The sequence below is a fragment of the Tinamus guttatus genome, unplaced genomic scaffold (assembly GCF_059628265.1).
Source record: "Tinamus guttatus ecotype Peru unplaced genomic scaffold, ASM5962826v1 Tinamus_guttatus_pri_ptg000472l, whole genome shotgun sequence".
NCBI lineage: Eukaryota > Metazoa > Chordata > Aves > Tinamiformes > Tinamidae > Tinamus > Tinamus guttatus.
Window position 1 is genome coordinate 2,015,069 of NW_028289006.1, and position 21,438 is coordinate 2,036,506.

General features: G+C 41.5%; 1 protein-coding gene across 4 annotated transcripts in view; it reads left to right on the forward strand.

The window, feature by feature from the left end:
- The window catches only part of GRIN2B (glutamate ionotropic receptor NMDA type subunit 2B), a 238,537-nt gene that overhangs the window by 110,480 nt on the left and 106,619 nt on the right, over positions 1 to 21,438 (forward strand). For all 4 annotated transcript variants that reach the window (XM_088532849.1, XM_088532847.1, XM_088532846.1 and 1 more), the window contains exon 4: positions 7,913 to 8,511. In XM_088532849.1, coding sequence (XP_088388975.1) covers positions 7,913 to 8,511 — 599 coding nt within the window. The remainder of the gene's footprint in view (positions 1 to 7,912; positions 8,512 to 21,438) is intronic.

Here is a 21,438-nt window from a genome sequence, read left to right on the forward strand (position 1 = left end):
CTACCTTGTTTCAGCATTGGAGCTGACTGTGGTCTTGGCCAGCTTGGAGCACGGGCACAGCCAACTTCACGTTGTCTGCAAAGGATGAAGAGACCTTGGTGTCATCTGGACTTTAGGTCCCATGTGTCAGGTATTGCACAGATCCAGAGGAACAGATTTCTCTGCCCACAGAAGGTTACTACTTAAATAAGTAATGCAGAGTGTGAGAGAAAGTGGATATTACCATTTCACCACAGAAAAAGTGGCAACATACTCTTGCTTACCCACAGCTGGGCAAGAGTGAGAGGAGATCTCCATCTTCTGAGAGACGCAGATGGCATGTGATGCAATGCTGAACATTGAATGCTGAAGGACTTATCTAAATAGTCTCTCTGAACCTTTGGAAGCTCAGCTTGTAATAAGGTTTGCTCATAATAAGAGACCAAAGGAATACTTGATGAAATGGAAGAGCAGTTAATTTAGAAATGATAAAAAGAAGAAGTATTTCATACGAGAGAGTTGATTTGCAGAATTTATTTAATGGCCTCTTGCCAAATACTGTGACTGGACTTTTTTAAGAGTGCTGGCTTATTTTATGGCTGTTATTGATTGGCTATACTGATGAAATACCATTCAGTTTATAGTCAAAATTCAGCCCTTAGTCTGAAGGGCAGAAAAGCCAGAAAAGAATCCCTGGGCAAAAACTATGATGTAATTTGGTGGATGTGTAATGGGATACTCTGACTTTCCTCTTACTGTTATGGGCCGACCATGTCAGGATACAAAGTTAACTAGCGCGCCTGCCTGAGCTGGGAGGTGGAGAGTCAGGATTGGGCTGTCTAGACCAGGGTATAACACAGCAGTTTATGTGGGGAATCTACCTAGAGTGACTAGTGGTTTCATCCATCCACATAATCTCATCAAACAACAAAGCACACACATACAGAGGTGAAAATGGAAATGCAAAAGGCCTGGTGTTAAAGCTGTTTATCCTAGCAGCTTGCTAACTGCCATTTCCCCTCTCTGGAAAACTGATGGCATCCATACGCGATGTTCTGAGAAGCTGATGTGGGATACCATCACATACGAGCCAGCTTTAACTAAGTATAAAATACACATATGTGCACCATCCCCATGGCCAAATAATCTTGGGTATCTTCTCTGAATTGTATATACTGAGCAACGGTCCATGTGTGCTTGGCTCTCTGGCCTATTTTATTGACTGCACATGATAGATAGCAAAACATTCCCAACATCAAGACTGCAGAATCTAGGATATTTTGTGTGTTTTTTTTTTTTTTCTGTTGCAAAATGTTTAGAATGAATGATTTCTGCAGTCCTGAAAGTGGAAATCACTTAACTATTTTCAGCCCTTGAGTCATCTTTAATCAGAGCCCTTTTATTGCAGCTCTTAGGAACTCCTTGGTGTTAAAGCACTTGCTCAATTACCCCAGGGCTCGGGCTCTGCAGTAGATCAGTTTCTACTGCTAGAGACAAATTAATGCACAAGCTGTAACTGGGATCTGTGTTCACGATGGTGTTTATGCATGCAGTTATTTTCACTACACATATGAATCTTGGTACCTTTAAGCCTAGGATAAGTAAAAAGAGCTACATGCCCTTATCTTGATTACTTTCAGTAGCCACCAGAAATGGTTGCATCCAGAGAAGGCCTAGAACAGCCATTCTATCTGCAGACCTTCTTTCTTGGCCACTTTAATGCCCAGCCTAGCTGGGACCAGAAGGATAACATGCTACCCTGTATGAGAGGGTTCTCAACAGTCCTCCACAGATTTATCACACCATAACTGGTTCTATAACAGTATTCAACCTATCAGGGCCTCCTGATACTTTGTTATTCTGAACTCTGGTTTTGGTATGACAAAAATCAAAATTGTTCTGTGAACAATGGAAAGAGTAAGGCCTGGCTTCCTCTTGTTTTGTGTGTTATGAACAGTCTTTCCCCAGATGTAATTATCCCTGCTTGTCTTCTTGTCTCCTAGCACTCTCCTCAGTGGATTGGCTTCTCTTGCACCGTATTTGTGCTCAGTGGCCAGCCAGTAGCTAATATCTCACTCTTGGGTCCTGCCTGCCTTTTCATCCATGGGAACACTGAATTGGGTTTCTATCTTTCACTCACCCATCAATTTTCATAATCACTTCTCTATAAGTTTCATCTCTGAGATATGTTTCCCTCTGTCAAATAAGGCCAGTATGTTCAGAAGTTATTATGAGAACAAGGGAACGGATAAATGATATGGTTATGTAAACCAAGTTTCTGCATCTAACAAATCAGAACTTCTCACTGATTATGTTCCCAGGCTGACTCTGAGGATTTACACCACTAACGATTCCCTCATCATAGAATCAAAGCAGCAGAAAAGGATTTCAGGAGGTCATCTCTATCTGTTGTGCAAGCTGAAATTATGAATAATCCAGGAAACCTATACCAGTAAGATATGGATACTATTACAAAATAATATCAACTAAGCAGGGTGTCGTTAAGAAAGGAAACAGGCTAACATGCTTCGACATTTCTTTGAGTAGGCATTGCTGTGAATATGTGTATTTCTGGAAATGGTAGTGTACGTGCATGAGAGGAAGATAGACTTTTTCAGACCTCAGTCCTACCACAGGGATATTGTGCTAGGGCTATAGTATCACTGCAAGCACTCAAGTATAGAACTCGCACCGAATGATACAACACATAATATTAGAAACAGTTTTACTGTATTGAGTCTTTGAAAACTAAATAAAAAAAATTAAATGTGGGGAGCAAAAAAAAACACGCAGAAGATTCTGACTCCAGGCTAGCCTGAGGCAGTGATGCATTTATGGTGAGAATAAACAGACGAAAATGAACACTTCAGCAACAAAGATCCTTATTTCCTGTCATATCTGTTATAATATATGGGACTTAGAAATATACAAAACTTAATTATAAGACTTTGAACTGTTGCGGCATTTTCCATCATGAACAATAAAACTCTCTGTGAATCAGGTATCCCACCAGGACTGACAGATAGGTACACAGTGGTGTCTCAGTTTAAAGAAAAGAATTACAGAGGTAGGGAAATTAAAGTCTGTGTTTACGCAGAAGTTATTTGGTTGCTTGCTCACTCCTTTTTGTCCCCACAAAATCTGTGACAGGCAGGGCTAAAGTCTAAGCAAGCAACCCTATATGATTTTCCTGTAGATCACAGAGGGACTTTTCAAATCAAGACTATACTAAAGACACAAGCACCTTTCTTTTAATTAGGAAAAAGAATTCGAGTTTGTGAAAAGGATAGCAGCCTAAGTCATTAGGATTAGCCCCTTTGCAAACTGGGACACTGAAAAGTAACTGAAGGATAGACCCCAGTTGTTATATACTATGGCTTCACAGAAACTTTAATGAAGCAGTAGATATGTTTAGAAATACTAATATGCTAAAAAGTCATTTGAAAAGGATCTACTCCTATAACAGGAGCAACACAAATTGTCTTTCCATGCGCTGATGCCTGCACCTGTGCAGAGAGGGCATTTTGCAAAAACATGGCTTGATTTCTACCTGAGAAGCAAGCATGCTCTTGAATTGCTCCTCAATTAAATTGCTTGCACATAAACTGTCACATTTGGCTATTTTGGGGGATTGAACCTTGGACTGAAGAGGTGGAATGAATTCTCTAAGAACTAAAATGATACGCAGTGGGTTGCAAAAGTCTGTTTGGGATCCAGCCACCAGAGAGTGACATAGAGAATCGGATTACATTTCAACAGGTTGTAGAGAAGAAACTTAGGAGAAAACCTGCAGATCTCCTCAATTCTGAAGTCAGAAGTTATAATACGGCTTAGTAGAAGGCTGTGTGGTTCCTCAAGACAAAGGATCCATCACGACCATTTTCCAGGATCCTGCATTCCTCTGCTTTAGGGGCATTCTCAAGACTCAAGTAGTTTTGCTCTTGAGAGCAAGATGTTGTCTCTAAGTCAATAATTGCTTTTTGCTTTCCTTGGGAATCAAGAGAGGCTGCTAGGAAGGAAATTGTGAGAAAAGCACCCTAGGGACTTCAATGGCTACATCTGAGGTAAATGGTTTGCTGAACAGCAGTGATCAGCTCCAACTGGCACAGCTGCAGGAGAATTCTCTTAGAGAATCATGGGAGGACTTCCCCAGCACCACCACTCCAGGCAGGAGAGGTAAACCTGGCACTCCTGCTGTGTCTGCCTGGGCCTCCTCTTGAGGAAAAGAAGGCATTGGGCAACTTAGAAGTGCTGGCATGTACATTTCGTAAGGATCTAAATCTTGTTCTATCTCTGTAAAACCCTTGTGCATCCATCTAGGAACTTGTCAGCCTCCAGTCTCCAAGAGAAGTCTTCATGGTGACTGCCTCTGCACCTTTAGCATGTTCAATCCAGCTTCCCTATCTCAGAGGTTAAGCATGCTGGAGGGGGTGGCAGTACTTCTCCCAGCACCAGTAAATTCAGAGCAGATTTTCTGTGGGAAGCCATCTGTCAGCTGGGAAGTGGTGCTATGTCAATTGATCAGCTCCACCTCCAGCTCAGCTCTGCAAACTACAGATCCTTGACCTTGCAGGGTGACTGTGGGGGTGTAGTAGAATCTTTGGAGGTACTGAGATCTTCTAATGGAGCCTCTGCTCTTACAGGCTGGGTGAGGGACACTTCTGCTACACCTTGCTCTGTCTTGCAGTGGTTAGCTGTGGGAAGCCTTGATTCACAGATTAAAGGGGTGTAGGAGAAAGGCAAGTTCTTTCATGTAGTCAGAAGACTGAGTGATACGCAATTCAACTGGATGGTATGTAATGTAAGAGTATGCAATATAATTCACCCTATCTCCATCCCAAGCTTAAATCTGTCTCCTAATGGCTAATTTGAACTACTTTTTTCTTGTTCCAAGGTGAGAAAGGGGAGGAAGGGAGGGAGAAAGGGACTTCTTACAATCTTCTGGGAGAAAACAAACACTAGTGTCTGGAGGGGCAAAATACTCCTTTGGGATTTAGACTATAATAAAACACTAAGGATTCTGTAGGGTATATGTGTATAAAAATAGTAAAAAATTAGTTCTACTTTCCAGTCCAAAAATTTTACTGTAACACCACAGAGAGGTCAGATCCAAGTTCTGCCTGATAACCCTGGGTTTTTCTGTCATTGCAGTTTCCTCTCTTTTTCCTTGACTTTCCATCAAGTTTGGTCAAAAATGAGGAGATGAAGGAAATTGCAGCTTTCAAGATTTTTTTCTTAGTTTTCTTTTTGTCCCCAAAAGGTATTCTAAGAGATTTCTGCTCAGCAATATCAGCAATTCTCCTTATTTATTGTGAGATGGACACTTTCTTCTATACTGTTATCCATCCTTCCTCCCTTGCCCCTCCCTCTCTTCTCTGTGTGCTGAGTCGGTTAGGGAACGAAGAGCATTTGGCTAGTCTGAGTATTGGGGTGATTTAAAGCCAAAAAACACTTGGCAAGCTAAAAGCTGGATTGGTGTGAACCTCCTTAACATTCTCATTTTGAACAGAAGTTGCCACTTTTTGCTTCTGCTGTAATTAAAATGCAAGTAGTTACTCAAGAGCAGTTATTATGTGTACAGACAAGTGGTCTGTGCTATCTGATTTAAGGATGGGTGCATATGTCACTAGTGGAGAGGGATTGTTTAACTGGGTTGCGATAAAGCTATTTGCTGTGTTGATTTTTGGTGTTCTGATATGCTTCGATTAGTGAGGAACTCTGAATTTTCTACTTGAGTCTTTGGGGATGAATTCCTGTCAACAGTTGGGGTGTGCACTCATGTGGAACAAGCTGTCAGTGTTCTCTTTAAGTGAAATATCTGACTGTGTTTAGAATCACAAGGAGGGCAAGTACGTCCCTCACCTTTCTACCGCTTTTAGTATATTCTTTATGCGTGTATGCATTTGTGCATATGCAGCTATGCAGCTTGGAAATACTAATAGATTTCCCATCTCTTGTCCACTGTTTCTTACTGAGGAAAGACCCATACCAAGTACTACTTTATTTATTTATTTTTTCCTCCAGGCAAGATTTCAAGATGTTAGGTGCCAGATCAGCCCCAATTTTTGTAGAATTTCTACAACCCATGTAGAAATGCTGCAGTCAGATTAGAGATTCTTATGCATAAACACAGAAAGACTTCTAGATTTTTTTTTCTCCATAAGCTTTAAAGATAAAATCTATCTTTTTTTGGAAAAGTAGGGTCTTTTCCAAAGCATAATGCTGGGAGAAGGGGATGAATTCCAGTGATTAAAAAATATGAGCTGTTTTCCACAGATTGAGAGGCTCAATTGCTGTTCCTATTTTTTTGACTTGTCTCCAATTTCTTGCCTTTTTTTTCTCTTCGTGCACATTGATTTTTTTTTTCCAGTATGCCAAGAGCACTCCTAAGAGTACTTTCACAAGTGGGTGGTGAGTTGTGTGGAGGAAATGAATTAGTGTTTAAACATCAGATCTTACAGGAGAGGCACAGGGACCTGGGAACAAGAACTCTTCTTTAGGACGTAACCCACAGGGAGTTCAGGAAAGAGAAAGAAACACCTTAATGCTGACTGCAGGAGCAGGATTTTCTCTCTGGAGTTGCTGAGCTTTGAAATATTTTGCCAATAGAGAAAATGGCAATAGTTAATCAAATACATGACTGAAGAAAGGATGGATGGCTGATTAACTGGCATCATTCCTAAAAACCAGCTTTACCTGCCAGACTGTAGCAGCATGAATCTGGTAGAGAGCTGTTCTAAAATTTGGATGTCTTGAGGCAACGTTTTGGGGCATTTGTGCAATGAGTTTCTTCAAACCTACAATCCATGTCTACGTTCTTTAGGATCTCTGATTCAGCTCTTCTGGTTTATTGAGAGGAGGCAGGGCTACTATCTCATTCCTATTTTTCTTATTATTATTATTTGTGGTTTAGTCCTGCTCCACAGAAGTCAACAGAATTTCACAATTGATTTTTAAAGGGCAGAAGAGCAATCTATAAGACAGCATATTGGGAAATGCTTTTTCCATGCCTTTACAACATGAATTGGGCAAAAGCTGGGATTTCGGTTTCACTGGACCTGTCATAAACTTAAAGTCCGGTATCATGTGGAATCCCAGGAGGAAAATGGCTTTCAAAATGCCACTGGGGAGCTAAGTTCTATACAAAACTTCCTTTGAAATCGCTGAGGTGCAAGTCTTGATTCATGCAAACATGACCGTGGCTCAGGTAGGATATGAAAGAAATACCAAGAGAAATATGTAACTAACATTTCTCTAAAATACAGCACAAACAAACCCCATGATGGTTTAGGATTTTTTTTCATTCGTAATATGTTTTAATATATGAGGATTTTAAACAATATTTTGGAAATGTAAATAAATTTAAACTGCATCTTTATAGCAGTTGTATGCAAAGGTTGCTTTGAGAGCAACATGCATTTGAGGTTCTCAGAGCTATCCGTATCCAATGATTTTATATACTCTAGTTTTATTGTAGTCTGGACACTCAAACTAGAGTGACTGTCCAAAACTAAAATGAAAATTAATGCTGCCCTGAACCATAGTTATTCCACATATAAAATTAAGAATAATTCTTGAATTAAATTACTTAATTTCTGCAGCCATGGAATATTTTATATATGCTCTCTTTTTTTTTTTCTAGTCTTGTGTACTGCTTATTCCCTCTCTGTTAGAATCATGTTTAACATTTGAGACATGTACGTAATCTTTGCAACTTGTCTTTAAAAATAAAGTAAGGACACTTGGTCATAAAACAGCATTTACTTCCTTTCCAAATGTTTCACAGTTGAAAATCCTTACACTTTGCCCAAGACGTGAAGTGCAAGATTCTGAATGCATCCTCCTCCGTGCTCAATAGGGCTGTCTAGGAATGCTGTTTATTTCCTTTGACCTATTCTTGTTTTCTCTTTCTCTCTCTGACTTTCTATTCTAGGATGAATCATCCATGTTCTTCCAGTTTGGTCCCTCAATAGAACAGCAAGCCTCTGTCATGCTCAATATCATGGAAGAATATGACTGGTACATCTTTTCCATTGTCACTACTTACTTCCCTGGTTACCAGGACTTTGTGAACAAGATCCGCAGTACCATTGAGCACAGCTTTGTGGGTTGGGAACTGGAGGAGGTCCTGCTGTTGGACATGTCCCTGGACGACGGGGATTCAAAAATCCAGAACCAGCTCAAGAAGCTCCAAAGCCCTGTTATTCTCCTCTACTGCACCAAGGAAGAGGCCACCTACATTTTTGAGGTGGCCAACTCTGTGGGTCTGACAGGCTATGGTTATACATGGATTGTGCCCAGCCTGGTGGCAGGGGATACAGACACAGTGCCATCCGAGTTCCCCACCGGGCTCATCTCTGTCTCATATGATGAATGGGACTATGGTCTTCCTGCCAGAGTGAGGGATGGAATAGCCATAATCACCACGGCTGCTTCTGATATGCTGTCTGAACATAGCTTCATCCCTGAGCCCAAGAGCAGCTGTTATAACACCCAGGAGAAAAGGATTTACCAGTCCAACATGCTCAACAGGTAAGGAAAAGCTTTGGGCTAGCTTTACAAAAGAGAAGTCATACAGGACCTCTGGCCACCAGAGTAATTCTGCTAGGGCACATGGCATTTCAGGGGAGCATGTTGTGTTTGCTAGAACCTGGGCAAGGGGAGGTGGGATCTGTATTGGTATGCGGTGATTGCTGGTACTGTCACCCCCTTAAGGAGCATCAACAGAAGAGGGAAACCAGCATAAAGCAAATGTACAATGATGCATGATGTATGATGCAAAAGGATGGGTGTGCCCTTCTATGCACAACGTGTTTGCTTGTATAACAATACTGATCTCCTTGGAGTCTATTTGTACAAATGGGGTGTGTAACTATTAGATGAATTCTTGTCACAAACAGTGGATATTTTTGTATTTCAATTTAGAAGGCTCCAGGTTCCATTCCAGGTATCAGAAATATTTAAACAGGTGTTCGTGGTAGGTGATGGTTGTATAATTCACTCTGGATATTTTTACGGCACCTGTTTTAGAAGTACCTGAATATCCTCCTTTTGTCCATTTGCCTTGCTTTACAGGAGTAAGAGAAATAAAGAGAGGCGTGGTCAGCAAAAGCTGCAAAAGAATTTAGGGTCAACAGCTTCTGCTCTACCTTGGAAGCATTTAAAGCCATTTGGTACCTTAATCCAAATCTCCACAAAGAGGAGGACTTATGCTATCACCTTGCTCATTGGTGCTTTGTTGGCCATTGTAATTTAACTCAATATTCTGGCTGTTTTGAGTTCGATTCTGTCTTCTGTTCCATATGCAGGAAATATGGGCATCTCGATCGAGACTGATTTTTTTCTAGGTAGCAAAAGACAAAAATAAATAGGGAAAAAACTATCATCTTTTGGGGAAACGTTGCTAAGACACCTCTTCAAGGTCACAGAGGATGCCTGTGAGGCAACAACCTCTAGATGAGCACCCTGACTTCTCAGCCCCAGTTGGAGTTCTGGTGTTGTCAACAACTTTGACAACTGAAAATGGGAATCTGGGTAAGGTAATCTCTGCAACTGGCCAGAGAACCTGGCCATATACATACAGAAGTGCTTGGGCAAGTGGTGCCTTTGTGGTAGGGTAAGAAGAATCCAGGTAACACCTGGTAAAAGAGATTGCTGCATGGAGTGTGTTATCTCTGTTAGTTTGCCATGGTGAATCATAGCATAGTGCAAATGTGATGGATTAGTTCGCAATCTATGACCCCTCGCTGTAATCTCTACTAGGCAGTCACAGGGACTGGTGGACAAGAAAGCAGGGCAGATATGTGTGAGTAGCCCTGTTATAGTCTAAAAACATGTGGATAGTTTAGTACTATCTGGAGATGATGAGTAGGTATGAGAAAAGGTAGCTAATGTGATAGTCATGCAGTGGAGTGGAAAGATGACCTAGCACCGAACCATCTCATCCAGTGGACAAGAAGGGTGATTTATCATCAATGCTTGGGTGCAAATGCAACATCTCTGTTTGTTACTTACTTTGCCAACATTAAATCTGTATATCTCTGCTTGAACAGGTATCTGACACTTGGCATAGAAGGGTGGTAAACCTTTAGCATGGGATTTGGGCGATGCTAATGTGCCTGTGAAGCAGAGACCTTTTTTTTGCTTTTCATGCTCATGTCAGTGTAGTGCTAACTTGGAGTAGTGAGGTCTCGGTGATCCTAAAGACTGTGGCCACTAGTAGTGTGATAGGAATCCTGTGATGTTCAAACTGCACGTCTCCCCCACACAGCCCTGCAGTTCTCCCACAGCTCCCAGTCGTCAGTGACTGCAAAAGATGCTTGTTGGCACTGCTAATGTTATTACTGTGCTTTCATCACTGTTTTAAGTCCTATTCTCGCATATAGAAGTGGGTAAGAGCTCTGGCTAGTTCTGGGCAAAGAGGCTGAGGTATGAGAAAGCTCTACAGGATAAGGAATTATAAGCTGAAGAGAAAGAAGGTCCTTCCCTTGCCAACCTCCATAGCTAGTGTTTTCTGTGTCAATGAAACATTTTTCTTGCACTGTGTAAATTCTGTATTATCTAAAAAATCAGGGACTGAAAAAGTCTCTTCTTTGACCAGTTAGATTACTCATGACTTTTTTTTTTTTCCTTTTCTCTGTGATCCACTGGCATATCACGAGGTCTAATTGCCTTGACTTCTTCTTCCTCATACTGACTTTTCATTTTCTGCAAGCCATGAAACAACCAAGGGTACCCAGCGCTTTAAGCAGTGGTCTCCTTTCCAGCTAGGCTTCAAGGAGTCACACTTGAAATGATCAAAAAAGAAAAACATATTTAATATATACAAAGTTATCAAAAGCAGCATGAAGGCAGACTGCTGCCCTACCTTTCCAACTGATTAATGCTTTTTGAAGTGGGGCTGTGTTGTGTCCTTTTCGCAATCCTTTAGAAAATGCTATGTGGTGCAGTATTCTGCAGAGATCTTTCTGTTGATGCTGCACAAGCCTATGCATGATATCATACCTCTATAACTACACTTCTTTTAGGATCCAGTATAGTATCTCTGCAGAGCACTTCTTCACATTGTGTAGCTGTCAGCAGCTCAGACACTCTTGAGTCTCTAGATGTGACAGTGCCGTTGTGCAGTATAGATATGCACAGAAATTTGGGTACTCCATACCAGAGCAATTCATGTCAATTTTGAAAAAAAAAGTTTTGTTCTCACCTTCATGGCCTAAATAATGCTGGTCCTTATTCCTTGTTTATTTTAAGTATAGCCATCACAGGAATGACTGCAGAATGTGTAGACATACCAAGCTTTGTTTAAGTACCAGTATCAGTCTTGCTGAGAAGCACAGTCAATTAGTCCACGCTGAGCTATGCTCTGATGGTGTTTAGATTGCTGTAGGCACCTAAGCAAGCTCAGAAATCATTATACTCTCTTTACTGTCTTGCAGTTGAATATTTACTGCAGTATAAATATTTTCTTTGACTCTCCCAGCAATGGCCTGCGCTCTGCCATTCTGGGCATTTCTTATTTATCCCCTTACCAATGTTTCTTTATTATCTCTCTTTCTCTCACTCTCTCTCTCTCTCTTTTTTTTTTTTTTTTTTTTTTTGTGTGTGTGAATGAGATGGCTAAGAGGTGTGAATTTCAATGGGGAGAATGCTTAGATTTCTTTTTCAATGAGATTCCTGTTGAACATTTTTAGCATCTGTAAGCTATCAGTGTCCAAAATAAGCCATTTCTGAAAATCCAGATATCTGACTGGAACGTGATTGCTTCTACCTCAGTCTCATAGTCTGGAGACTGGGCAGAAGGAAGGGTAAAGGAGAGGGTGAAGGGAGTGAAAAGAAGCAGAGTTGAAGATCTAGATTTACCTCATTGCCTGAAATTATTGGTTATAATCTATGTTCATACCTTTATGTCCTATTGAAAGTACCATGCACTGAACTTTAAACCTATCCTGAAATTTTTGTTTTTTGAGGCTATCATAGATTCTACAGATCTGCTCAGTTTTCTTTGATACTGGGTGCTTCGTACTATCTCTAACCTCTTTCATCTCCTAGGATGCCACAGCACTCGAATATGGTACAAAATGTAGTGGTAATAGGTGTGTGTCTACGATATGGTCAGGCTTGCTTTGGACTGGACTTGAGGTTTTGCAACACTAATTTTATCCCTGCCTTAGACCCAGAAGTACTATATTCAGCCATGTGCAGCTTTCAGTTCCCCCTCAGCATACCTACATGGAATAGAGAAATGTATATGTGTGGGCTTGATGTCTGGGGACACTGCAAAGTGTGTGTAACCTCAGATAATACATCACCACGTAGCTGGTGCTTCAGAAAATCTTGAAGCTAATCCAAAATCATCCAATTTACTTCAAATACATAGCTGGAAAGTAGTGTGATAAAGGAATTTTCCCATTTTATTTTTTGGTGAGTGACGTAACCAGCTAAAAAATATATATAATTTAATTCAACTGGGGCACATTATATAGTAAGACTGTGAATTAGTCATTTCCCAAGATCTCTCTCTGAACCCTGAACACTTACTGCCCTTTTTTTTTTTTTATAATCTGGATGCAACTAAAATCAAATGATCTTGCTCCATGTGGTCTTCGCTGGTGATCGCTCTGCGTGTATGATGGAGTAAAGAGAAATGAACTGAATGTTGCAGAGGTTTAGAAAGCAAGTGTGGTTTCTCCAGGATTCTACCCTTTCTTACAGTGACACTTTTTGTTTTTACAAGTGCTTGTGCAAACAAAATTTTGTTTGATCTAATGGTTGTAAGCACAAAAAGAATCGGGATGGACTTTTGTCTAAATGTCATTTCTCACCAATGTAGGTGTTTGGTCTGCATGTTGTCATATTAATAATGGTCTCATAGCAACTGTTTCTTGTCTATCTTGAAACTGATGCTTTTCTGTGTTATTTTGGATTTGAGAATTATGATCTCGACTACTGGATATTGCAACTCTTCTTTTCTTTTCTAGAAATTAGCCCACTGGTGAGATAAATCCATTAACCAATAGGAAAATGGCACTTTTAAAGTATTAGTTTTCCTTTTTAATGTTCTTGAAGAAGTTTTATTCTTGTAAGGGATTTATCTCCATTTTGCTGATAGTAAACTTAGGTGGTCATTTGGAGATCATGTATCTAAAACTATTAAGTACTTGGTTTATTTATTCCTCTATTGTCCCAGAAAGAAATCTGTGCAAAGGTTTGAATATTCTAGTTTATAGTTATCTCAATCACCAGTCTTCACCTGGACATCCAACAAATCACTACTCTCTGTGGTCCCTCTCTGCTCTGTTGGATGAGATGATTACATTGGTCAGGAAGGAGTTTCTAACAAGGTTTTCCTCAGATTTGGAATTCATTTCTCTTAGCTCTTCCAGGGGAGTCTTTGCTAACCTTCTAGGCATTCTGCAAAACCCATCTATGCTCCCTTCACCATGGCTGCTGAGGAGTGAGTGGGAGGAGATGGCTTTGCTTATAGGCAGCCTTCTGTTTATTTTGTTACTTTAATTGATGGGACAGATTTCCTTCAGCTCAGGATGGGTGCCCCTCATTACATTTCAGAAATAGAAAGAAAATAAATAAAAGACAGGAGCATTCTTGAGAGTGGAACTCAGGGATGAGTCACGAGAAAAGACTATGATTTCTGGCACATATCATTTGAAGTTCAGCTGTTTTGTATGAATATTTGCAGTCATTGGGCTACGTAAGCTGTGTTTTATTATAGCCTTCCATGAGACCCTGGTTCTTCCTACTGGTTGTCATGGCTGCTTGTGAATGCTGGGCCATAACTACTAGTTTGTTGTTATAGGGTAACTAATGAGTTCTGCACTGATTGGCTTTAATAGTCACTCATTTAACACCAGGCTGCACACACCAGTTTTCATTTTAATAAAAAGTGCAATGAAGCATTTGCTTTGGAATTGAAAATATAAATGTGGAATTGTACTGGTTTTGCAAATACACTGGAAGCAGAACAAAGGCAGATTCAATTCTGCACCTCAAACTCCATAAATATAAAAACAGCTGGCAACCTAGCCCAATTTATTGTCTGAGTATATATAATACCTCCACTTTGGGTAGAAATTAACTTTCATCTGTAGCTTTCCAGGCCAAGCAGTTAAGAAATGTGAAAGAGCCCTTGATGAACAGTTGGAGGCTATTTTGCCTGAAACAGTCAGGGCAAGCTCTGTTCTCACAGTGCCACATTGCCCTAGTGGTAATTAGGAATCACTAGGGTTTGGGATAGCTGAATGGTGAGTCAGTGAGGAGAGGAAGTACTTGCAATACAATTGCATGAATATTTTGCTTCCCTGGATGGCACTGAAGACCCTATGGTCCATATGTTCCCGTGAAAGTATGCAGTGCCTTCGTCTCCTTCAGGGTCTTTTTTCACTCTGCTAACCAGGAGCAGCAATATGCCCATAACACCCTGAACCCGCTTTTCCCAGGTCAGTGCCAAAAGCAGTGCCCTTTGCAGTGCCTGTGCCCCTCTGGGCTCTTCCTCATTTCTGGGGCCCCTCCCAACTATCCCGCCTTCTCCTTTCCAGCCATGGTAGCTATTGCCTGCCATGTCGGACACAACGATAGTCATATGTCATTTATACTTACTGTCATAGAACTCCTCTGTACTGTCTTGCAGCTGAATGAGCCACACACCTATAACAGAGCTCAGGCAGGTTTTTTAATCAGTCAACCCTCCATTCAGCAGGAATGGAGGGTGGGGGTGGGGGTGGGGAGGGGACAGAGATGCTCCTTTCTCTATTGATAAGAATGGTGAGTGAATTTCTTGCTAACAGACACAAGCTCTGGACAGTATGAAGGTCTGACTTTTGGGAGAACACATCTAGCTTGCCAAGTGTCCAGGAAGCCATGCTCCCACCCTTAAACCTAGTGCTGCTGCAGTGGTAGAAGGTGCTACATTCGGGCTTGCTTCTTAACTCCTGGGAGGAAAGGGGAGAAGATATAAGCAGTGTGTTCCTGTGGATACAGAAATTGCCCTTTTCAGAAACTTGGATGGTGAGGGAGCATATGTAAGTTTTGACCTTTCAAAGCCTTTAAGCTGGTGTCTTGTTAGCAGCTTGTTATGTTCCTGCTGGCTGGTGTGTCCGGCTGCCGTTAGGTTGGTATTAGCTGGCAGCACGTGGTGTGAGCGCTGATGACATATTAGAGATCTCTGCTGCTGAAATCTGCTTGTTCCTGTCACTGCTTTAGTGGTAGCTGGAGGTTGGGGATGGCCAGTGCCTCCTGTGTCAGTCAGGGTCTCTCTGCCATCCTACAACCCTTCATGTATATCACCTTATCCTCTGTGGCTTACATACTGCTATTGCTTGCTTGCCTTTTTTTTAATGTCCTATATCTCCTTTTGCATTTTATTTATCCTGTGTGCATGTAACCGTGTTTGGTTCTCCCTGTCATGTTTGTTCAGTTCTGGTGAAAGCTGCTGTATTAATAACCCTATGTTATTGCTTACTCTTCTCCCCTTGCAGTCTTGCAGGGAGCAGGTATAGCCCACGGGGTGGTACAGGGGGGAATATATTTGCTATGTCCTGGGGCACTGTTGATTTCTTCTTGTTCATCTCCTCAACTCTGATCCCGACCTTCCTGGAGTCCACTGGCAGACGTGCAGGATGCTGAGGGCACCTTTGCAGGCATTAGGGCGATTAGAGTGGGCTGCTAATGGTGCTCAGGACAGAATGTCAAGGTCTATGTCTATCTGTCCTCCTTACTTTGTCCTCCAGCCCCCTAAACCCAGTGCTTGGGTAAAGGCAGTGGGAGGAACAACTTTTTTCATCGGGGAGGGGTCTAAAATCCAACTCCGCTCACTAGTAAGAAACTGATGACTCCTGGCTTCTGAAAAAAAAAAAAGTGATGGGGGAAAAGAAGAGAGCAGAAAGGCTGGGTACTTTGTTCTTCAGCATTTCCCACAGGATGCTTTGGTCTTGCATGGTGAGGCTTTCTCTGAGAAAGCAGAGACAAAACGCTTGCTCTGAGGGCACAGCTGAATTTTCGATTCTCTTTGTGGTTATGATAGAGTAGGGTAGTTCAAGTGGAGTGATGGGTTTTAGGCGTTTCTCTTGATTAGAGGATGCAGCCTTTTCATAAAGATCACCAAAATCTACCAGCTGAGAATGAATTTTGGTATGCACCACCATTTTTGAGATGGGAAAATGTCCACATTCTGCTTCCAGCCCTCTGAGACATCTGTTTCACAGCAAGGCCAATTTGTGCTAATACTGTATCAACTTCACTTGCTGGTGACAGTATGCTTTAACTTGTGCACTCAGGCTATCTCCCTACTGTTCATGAAAAGTGAACCGAGCTCTTTCCTCTGCGATGGAGCTCAAGGAAACAGTGGGAAACCACAAACACAGGGTGACCTATGGTTGGCGTTAGCTAGAGCTGCATCTTCCTCTGGTCACAGAACACAACTGCAGTCTTGTGGGCTATGAAGCATGTTAGGGAGTTTGGTGATGCACTTTTGCAGCACAGTAGAGGGAGGATGTCAAATAGTCCCCCTTCCTTCAGGGGCTGACTTCTTGGAGCTGTGCTTATTTTCTGAACTTGCAGCCTGTAAAAAAATGGTTAATCATTTGCAGTTTTACCACAAGATCCTGTAAGGAATACATGCATACTTCTTTATCGTTTTGATGGAAAGATTTTTTTTTCCCCTCAGTCTTAATGTTCTTACTATCTTTCAAGTTTTTAAAAATAGGAACAGCTGCGTTGCCATGGCTCCCTGTGCAACTCTGGAGCAGCTTTCTTTTCTCTTTGATGCCATTTCAGTTCAAAATGTGGTTTAATAAGGCACCAGGCTGGTACGCCGCCTAGTGGCTCCATCCCAGGAGTGTGTGGGGATAGCTGGGGCAGCATTCAGGATCTAAATGCAAGATACAGAAATACATGAGTAAAGAAAAGAAAAAAAAATCATGTGGCCTTTTTTTTTGGAATAGTCAAGACATTAATTGTGTTGTGTCCTGTGTTACATTCTGCTGTTTTAGAACCATCCCTAGAATTTAACTTTAGATGTGATACCATTTTCCACCTTCTATCCTATACCATTGTGCAATGTTCTTAAACCCTATAAAATATCTGGCCTATTCCACTCTAGAGGCACCTACAATCCAAAGCTGGATGAAATGGTCTTTGCTGTATTTGCTTAGTCTAAGAAATCATTGTGCTAATTTAAAGCTAAGCTCATCGTTAAGTGTTTTGATGAATTGAGGTTTTGAGCACTATTGACTGGCTGCTGCTACTAAAATTCCTGTCAGATTCATTGCTTTAAGGATGTACTTGAGTCTTGTATCCAAATTTTGGGTAAAAATGTGGATCTGCATATCTGTGGGACAGCTGAATATTCATCTCTAATGGCCCAAACAACTGTTGTTTCAAACACCTGTCATCTGTGAGGAATCTAGAACTGTGTGTGTAATGCATATCCCTCTCTTGGCCCATTTATGAATAGATATATATTTTAAATGTTTTGTTTCATGTTGCAAAATTTATTTTCATTCTCAGTCCAAAGGTGAACATTTTGGAAAATCTGAGGAAAGAGCCCTATTACTCCAATTTTGAGTTAGGAGAGTGTGAAATAAATGCATTTGTTCTGCTTTCAAAGAGTTATTCAACAGTGTGTTTTTTGTGGGCTTGGGCAAATAACTCAATGGCACGTCCAAACTTCAAAGGTTGAAATGTAATGTTCAGCTCAAGATACCATCCTTTTTTTAGGTTATAAAAAATGATTTTGAAGTAAGTATACCACTTATGAAGGTGGTATATGTTAGCTTAATGTTATATTTTTTGCTTACACTCACTATGTACTAAATTTCATGAAATATTTGAATGAAAAGTGCGCTGGAGCTGCTGATATTTAGAATACTTAAATATGAATGAAATAGTGAAATAGAAACTAGAAATGGCAGAGACCTGTCAGCTTGTCCGGTACACTACCTTTTCTATCATTCCTCCAGTGTATTCTGTCCTGATTTAAGTAATAAAAATGTCCCTACTCAAGTCTGCAAGCATCTTAATGTAAAAATGAATACGAAAATCTAACCATAGTGTCCTTGAGATGATCAATCAGATTGAATGCTGCTAGCCATTTCCGTATAAAATTTGTTCTTTTCCACCCCTGCAGAGAGATTCCTGAGCTTGCTGTATCACACTTAACAGGTCTCCACACCTGTCTTGATTGAGTAAAGATTGTAATGTGATTAAAGCTTTTCTCTGCAGTAAGGTACCATGAAAAATGCTTGAAAAACAGAGTGAGTGAGCTTGGCTGTGCTCTGTGAGGATCTGGAGGGATGGCAGCTAATCGGATGAAAAGTTCACCCACTGACGGCGTAGTTAGTGTGGAAGGCAGCTGCCGCATTCGGCTGAAAACCAGTGTGTATCTGTGGCCTGGCAGTGGTTAAAAGCACACAAATGCTGACTTGACACTGTTTTGTTTTGTTTTCCTATATTTTTGAAGCAGTATTAAAACGAGATGGAAATGAGTTTTCAGTGTCAAAACATCCAGCATTCTTCACTGTATTATTAGTGTCACAAATGAAATCATTTTTCAGCAAGATGGCTACCTCCAGTAGCAGTGTCAGCATCTTACATTTATTTATGACAGGCTATAGTGTCTTTTATCTGCAATTCCAAGACACTTCACAAAGTAAAAAAGCACTGCTTAATTCACCACTAAAACTCAGCCTTCTGAGGGGCGAAATAGTGCAACTGTTTAATAGCATCCAGTCAGAACAAAGCAGATACGAACACCACATCCTGCTGTAGCCGCAAGAGAATTTTCAGCTAGCAGAATATAATTGCTAGAGGTGGATTTTGGCCAGGACATTAAGGCTGTTTTAATAAGCACAAGAGATTAGTGGCAGCACCGACATGCTTCTCGTGTGTCTATGCAGAGCAGCCAAACGCAGTTCCAGAAATGGTTTCCGGAAGGAGGCTGGCAGCTTTTCCAGCATTCAGATTCCATCAGATGATACGTGCTTTGAAAGATCTCCTCTATCATGAGTTGCTGATACGGTTTGGAGAGATGTATCCAGATTCTACACTGATTATTTTCCTCAAAAGTCAGCTTTGGACGGAGATGTCCAGTGAGACTGCTATGACCCTGCACTGAGCATAGTCAGTGATAACTAGAACAAGGTGGAGTGCAAAAGAGTTGAGTATAACTAAGCTCTGAGAAGCCACAGGGTAAGAGATGCTATAAAATAAGAGATGATCCCACAAAAAGGATGATTTTTCTTTTTCTTTTTTTTTTTTTTTTTTGTAACTCTCTTCTCCTTTAATATTAATGTGACACTGGCAGATAAAACCCTTTGAATGACCAGAAGTACCTCAAGCACGGGCTACTGCAAGTGGTAGTCTTGAAGATGCCGACTCTGCCCTCCTGCATCTAAGTGCTAACATGTGATATTGTGAGAACTGAGAAGAGTACTTGCTGCTGCTTAAGCCATGAAAAAATACTCTTCAGCATCACCAAGGGACTGTGCAAACTTTGAGGTGCAAAGTGTAGATGCTTACAAGATCTCAATATATCCAGAGATCTAGCAACTGCTCTTCAGTATGCATTATATTTAGCTTCATCAAATAGCTGCTCTGGAGACAGCATGTGAAGTTGAGATCTCCATCCCCTTGGCTTGCCCAGTTTCAGGAGATGCAGTACAACTAGTTTTTCTGGGTTTTGTATGTTCTGCCCTTCTGCTGCTGCTATTCTCTTCCTCTTCTCAGCTTCCTTTTCCTTTTCTTTTCTTGCAGGCATGGTGTTGAGATGGTTGGCGGGGGCGGGGGGGGGGGGGGCTCTACTTGCAAATCCACTTTGGTATGAATTTAACTGTGAGGAGGAGGAGGTCTTGTCCTTTGCCAATATGAAACTACTGGTGAGATGCGACAAGTATCCCGGAGAAGGTGCCAACTCACAGTTTCTCTGGTTTCTGTGGAAAGATGCTAGTTCTGGGAAAGGCTCCAGTTTGACTGGCTAGAGCAAGTTTGATTAAAACAAATTACTGATTTGTATTTATTTCTCCAAGCAATTTTTCATGGAAAGCTCAAGTTTGAATTGATGAAGGTGCAAGCTTAGCAATGCTGTGAAATTGATTTGGTATAGTTTATTATAGTTCCGTGAAATTGCTTAACAAGAAAGTTTGGCAGAGAGATGGAAGTGAACGAGAAGAGCATGGCACTGTCAACAGTGGGTGGCACTGGAAGTACCCTGTGAGCCAGCACACTATGTTTATTCATTCAGGAGGCAGACATACCACCAGGAGAGTGGAGCATCAGCTCAAGCAACTGGGTGAGATGCATGCACCCTCTTCGGTTTGCGATTACATTGGTCTACACTGTGATTCAGGTGACCCGTTCCTTTCCTTTTTGCTATTCAATTCGGGGCCCTCACAAAATCTGGAGAAGGGATCCTACATCTCTGTGCTCAGCTGCACCACTTCTGACACCTTCTTCGCAGCCATCAGTTGGCAGAGTGGCAGCACCTTCCCAGGAGAAGGGTATGGACTCAGAAAGATATAGGAGTGTGAGGATTGGGTGCAGAAGGAGGAGCACTTGGGGAAATAAAGTGACATTGGTCCTGTTTTTACAGCCCTCACTGTGAAGGGAACACAGGCTATTCTTTATATCTCCTGAACTGGCATGCAGCTGTTTCCTCAAGTGGGCGGGCTGGGGGTGGCACTGTCCTTTATTTTTTTGCATGATCTGTAGTCTACCTTTCAGTTGGTACAAATTAGAGTAGCAGCACTGAAAATGCTTGTGACCTTGGCTATACCTATTCTGTTAAGGTTGGACAGTGAGGAAACCTAGCTCAGTAAATTCCTGCATGCGTTTGCTACTGCCTGAGGAGAAGTCAAGGTAAAAAAAAAAAAAAAAAGCCATATACATTTGCTGTATTATGATGGAAGCTCATCCTGGAAGCTTTTTAAAGCCATAGGAGAAGAAGAAAAAAAAAAACATTTGAAGGCATGTAAGCGTCTCATTTGGAGGTGGTTGAATGAGAAATGTTCTTTAGTCCTTCTTGCCTCACCATTGGAAAAAATACTATGATCCAGAGGAAAGGAGCTGCAGGACTGGTAAAGGACATAAACAGGCAGCACAGGGACAACAGCATTCACCTAACCTTTAGGCCTGAAGGTGAGTGCTGCAGAAGGCAGTGAACTCTCAGCACTTTGTGTGGTGCGATTGCTCTAAGAAAAGCAGTGTTGCAGTGAGGTACCTGGGAGGCTGTTTGCTAGCACCTATGGCAAGGAGCGTGGCCTGGCCTGGGAGGTGTAAGGGAAAGCTGCAGATTTATTTGGGTGTGGGTAGCATTCAAGGACTGCAGAGGTGCTGCAGGAATCAGTGGAATATGTTCTATGGTGGCACTTGCTGGTGGGACTGTGAAAGGTGATGATAAACTGAGGAAGGTCCTGCTTATAGGAAAGGCTCTCAAGGAGCACTGTTACT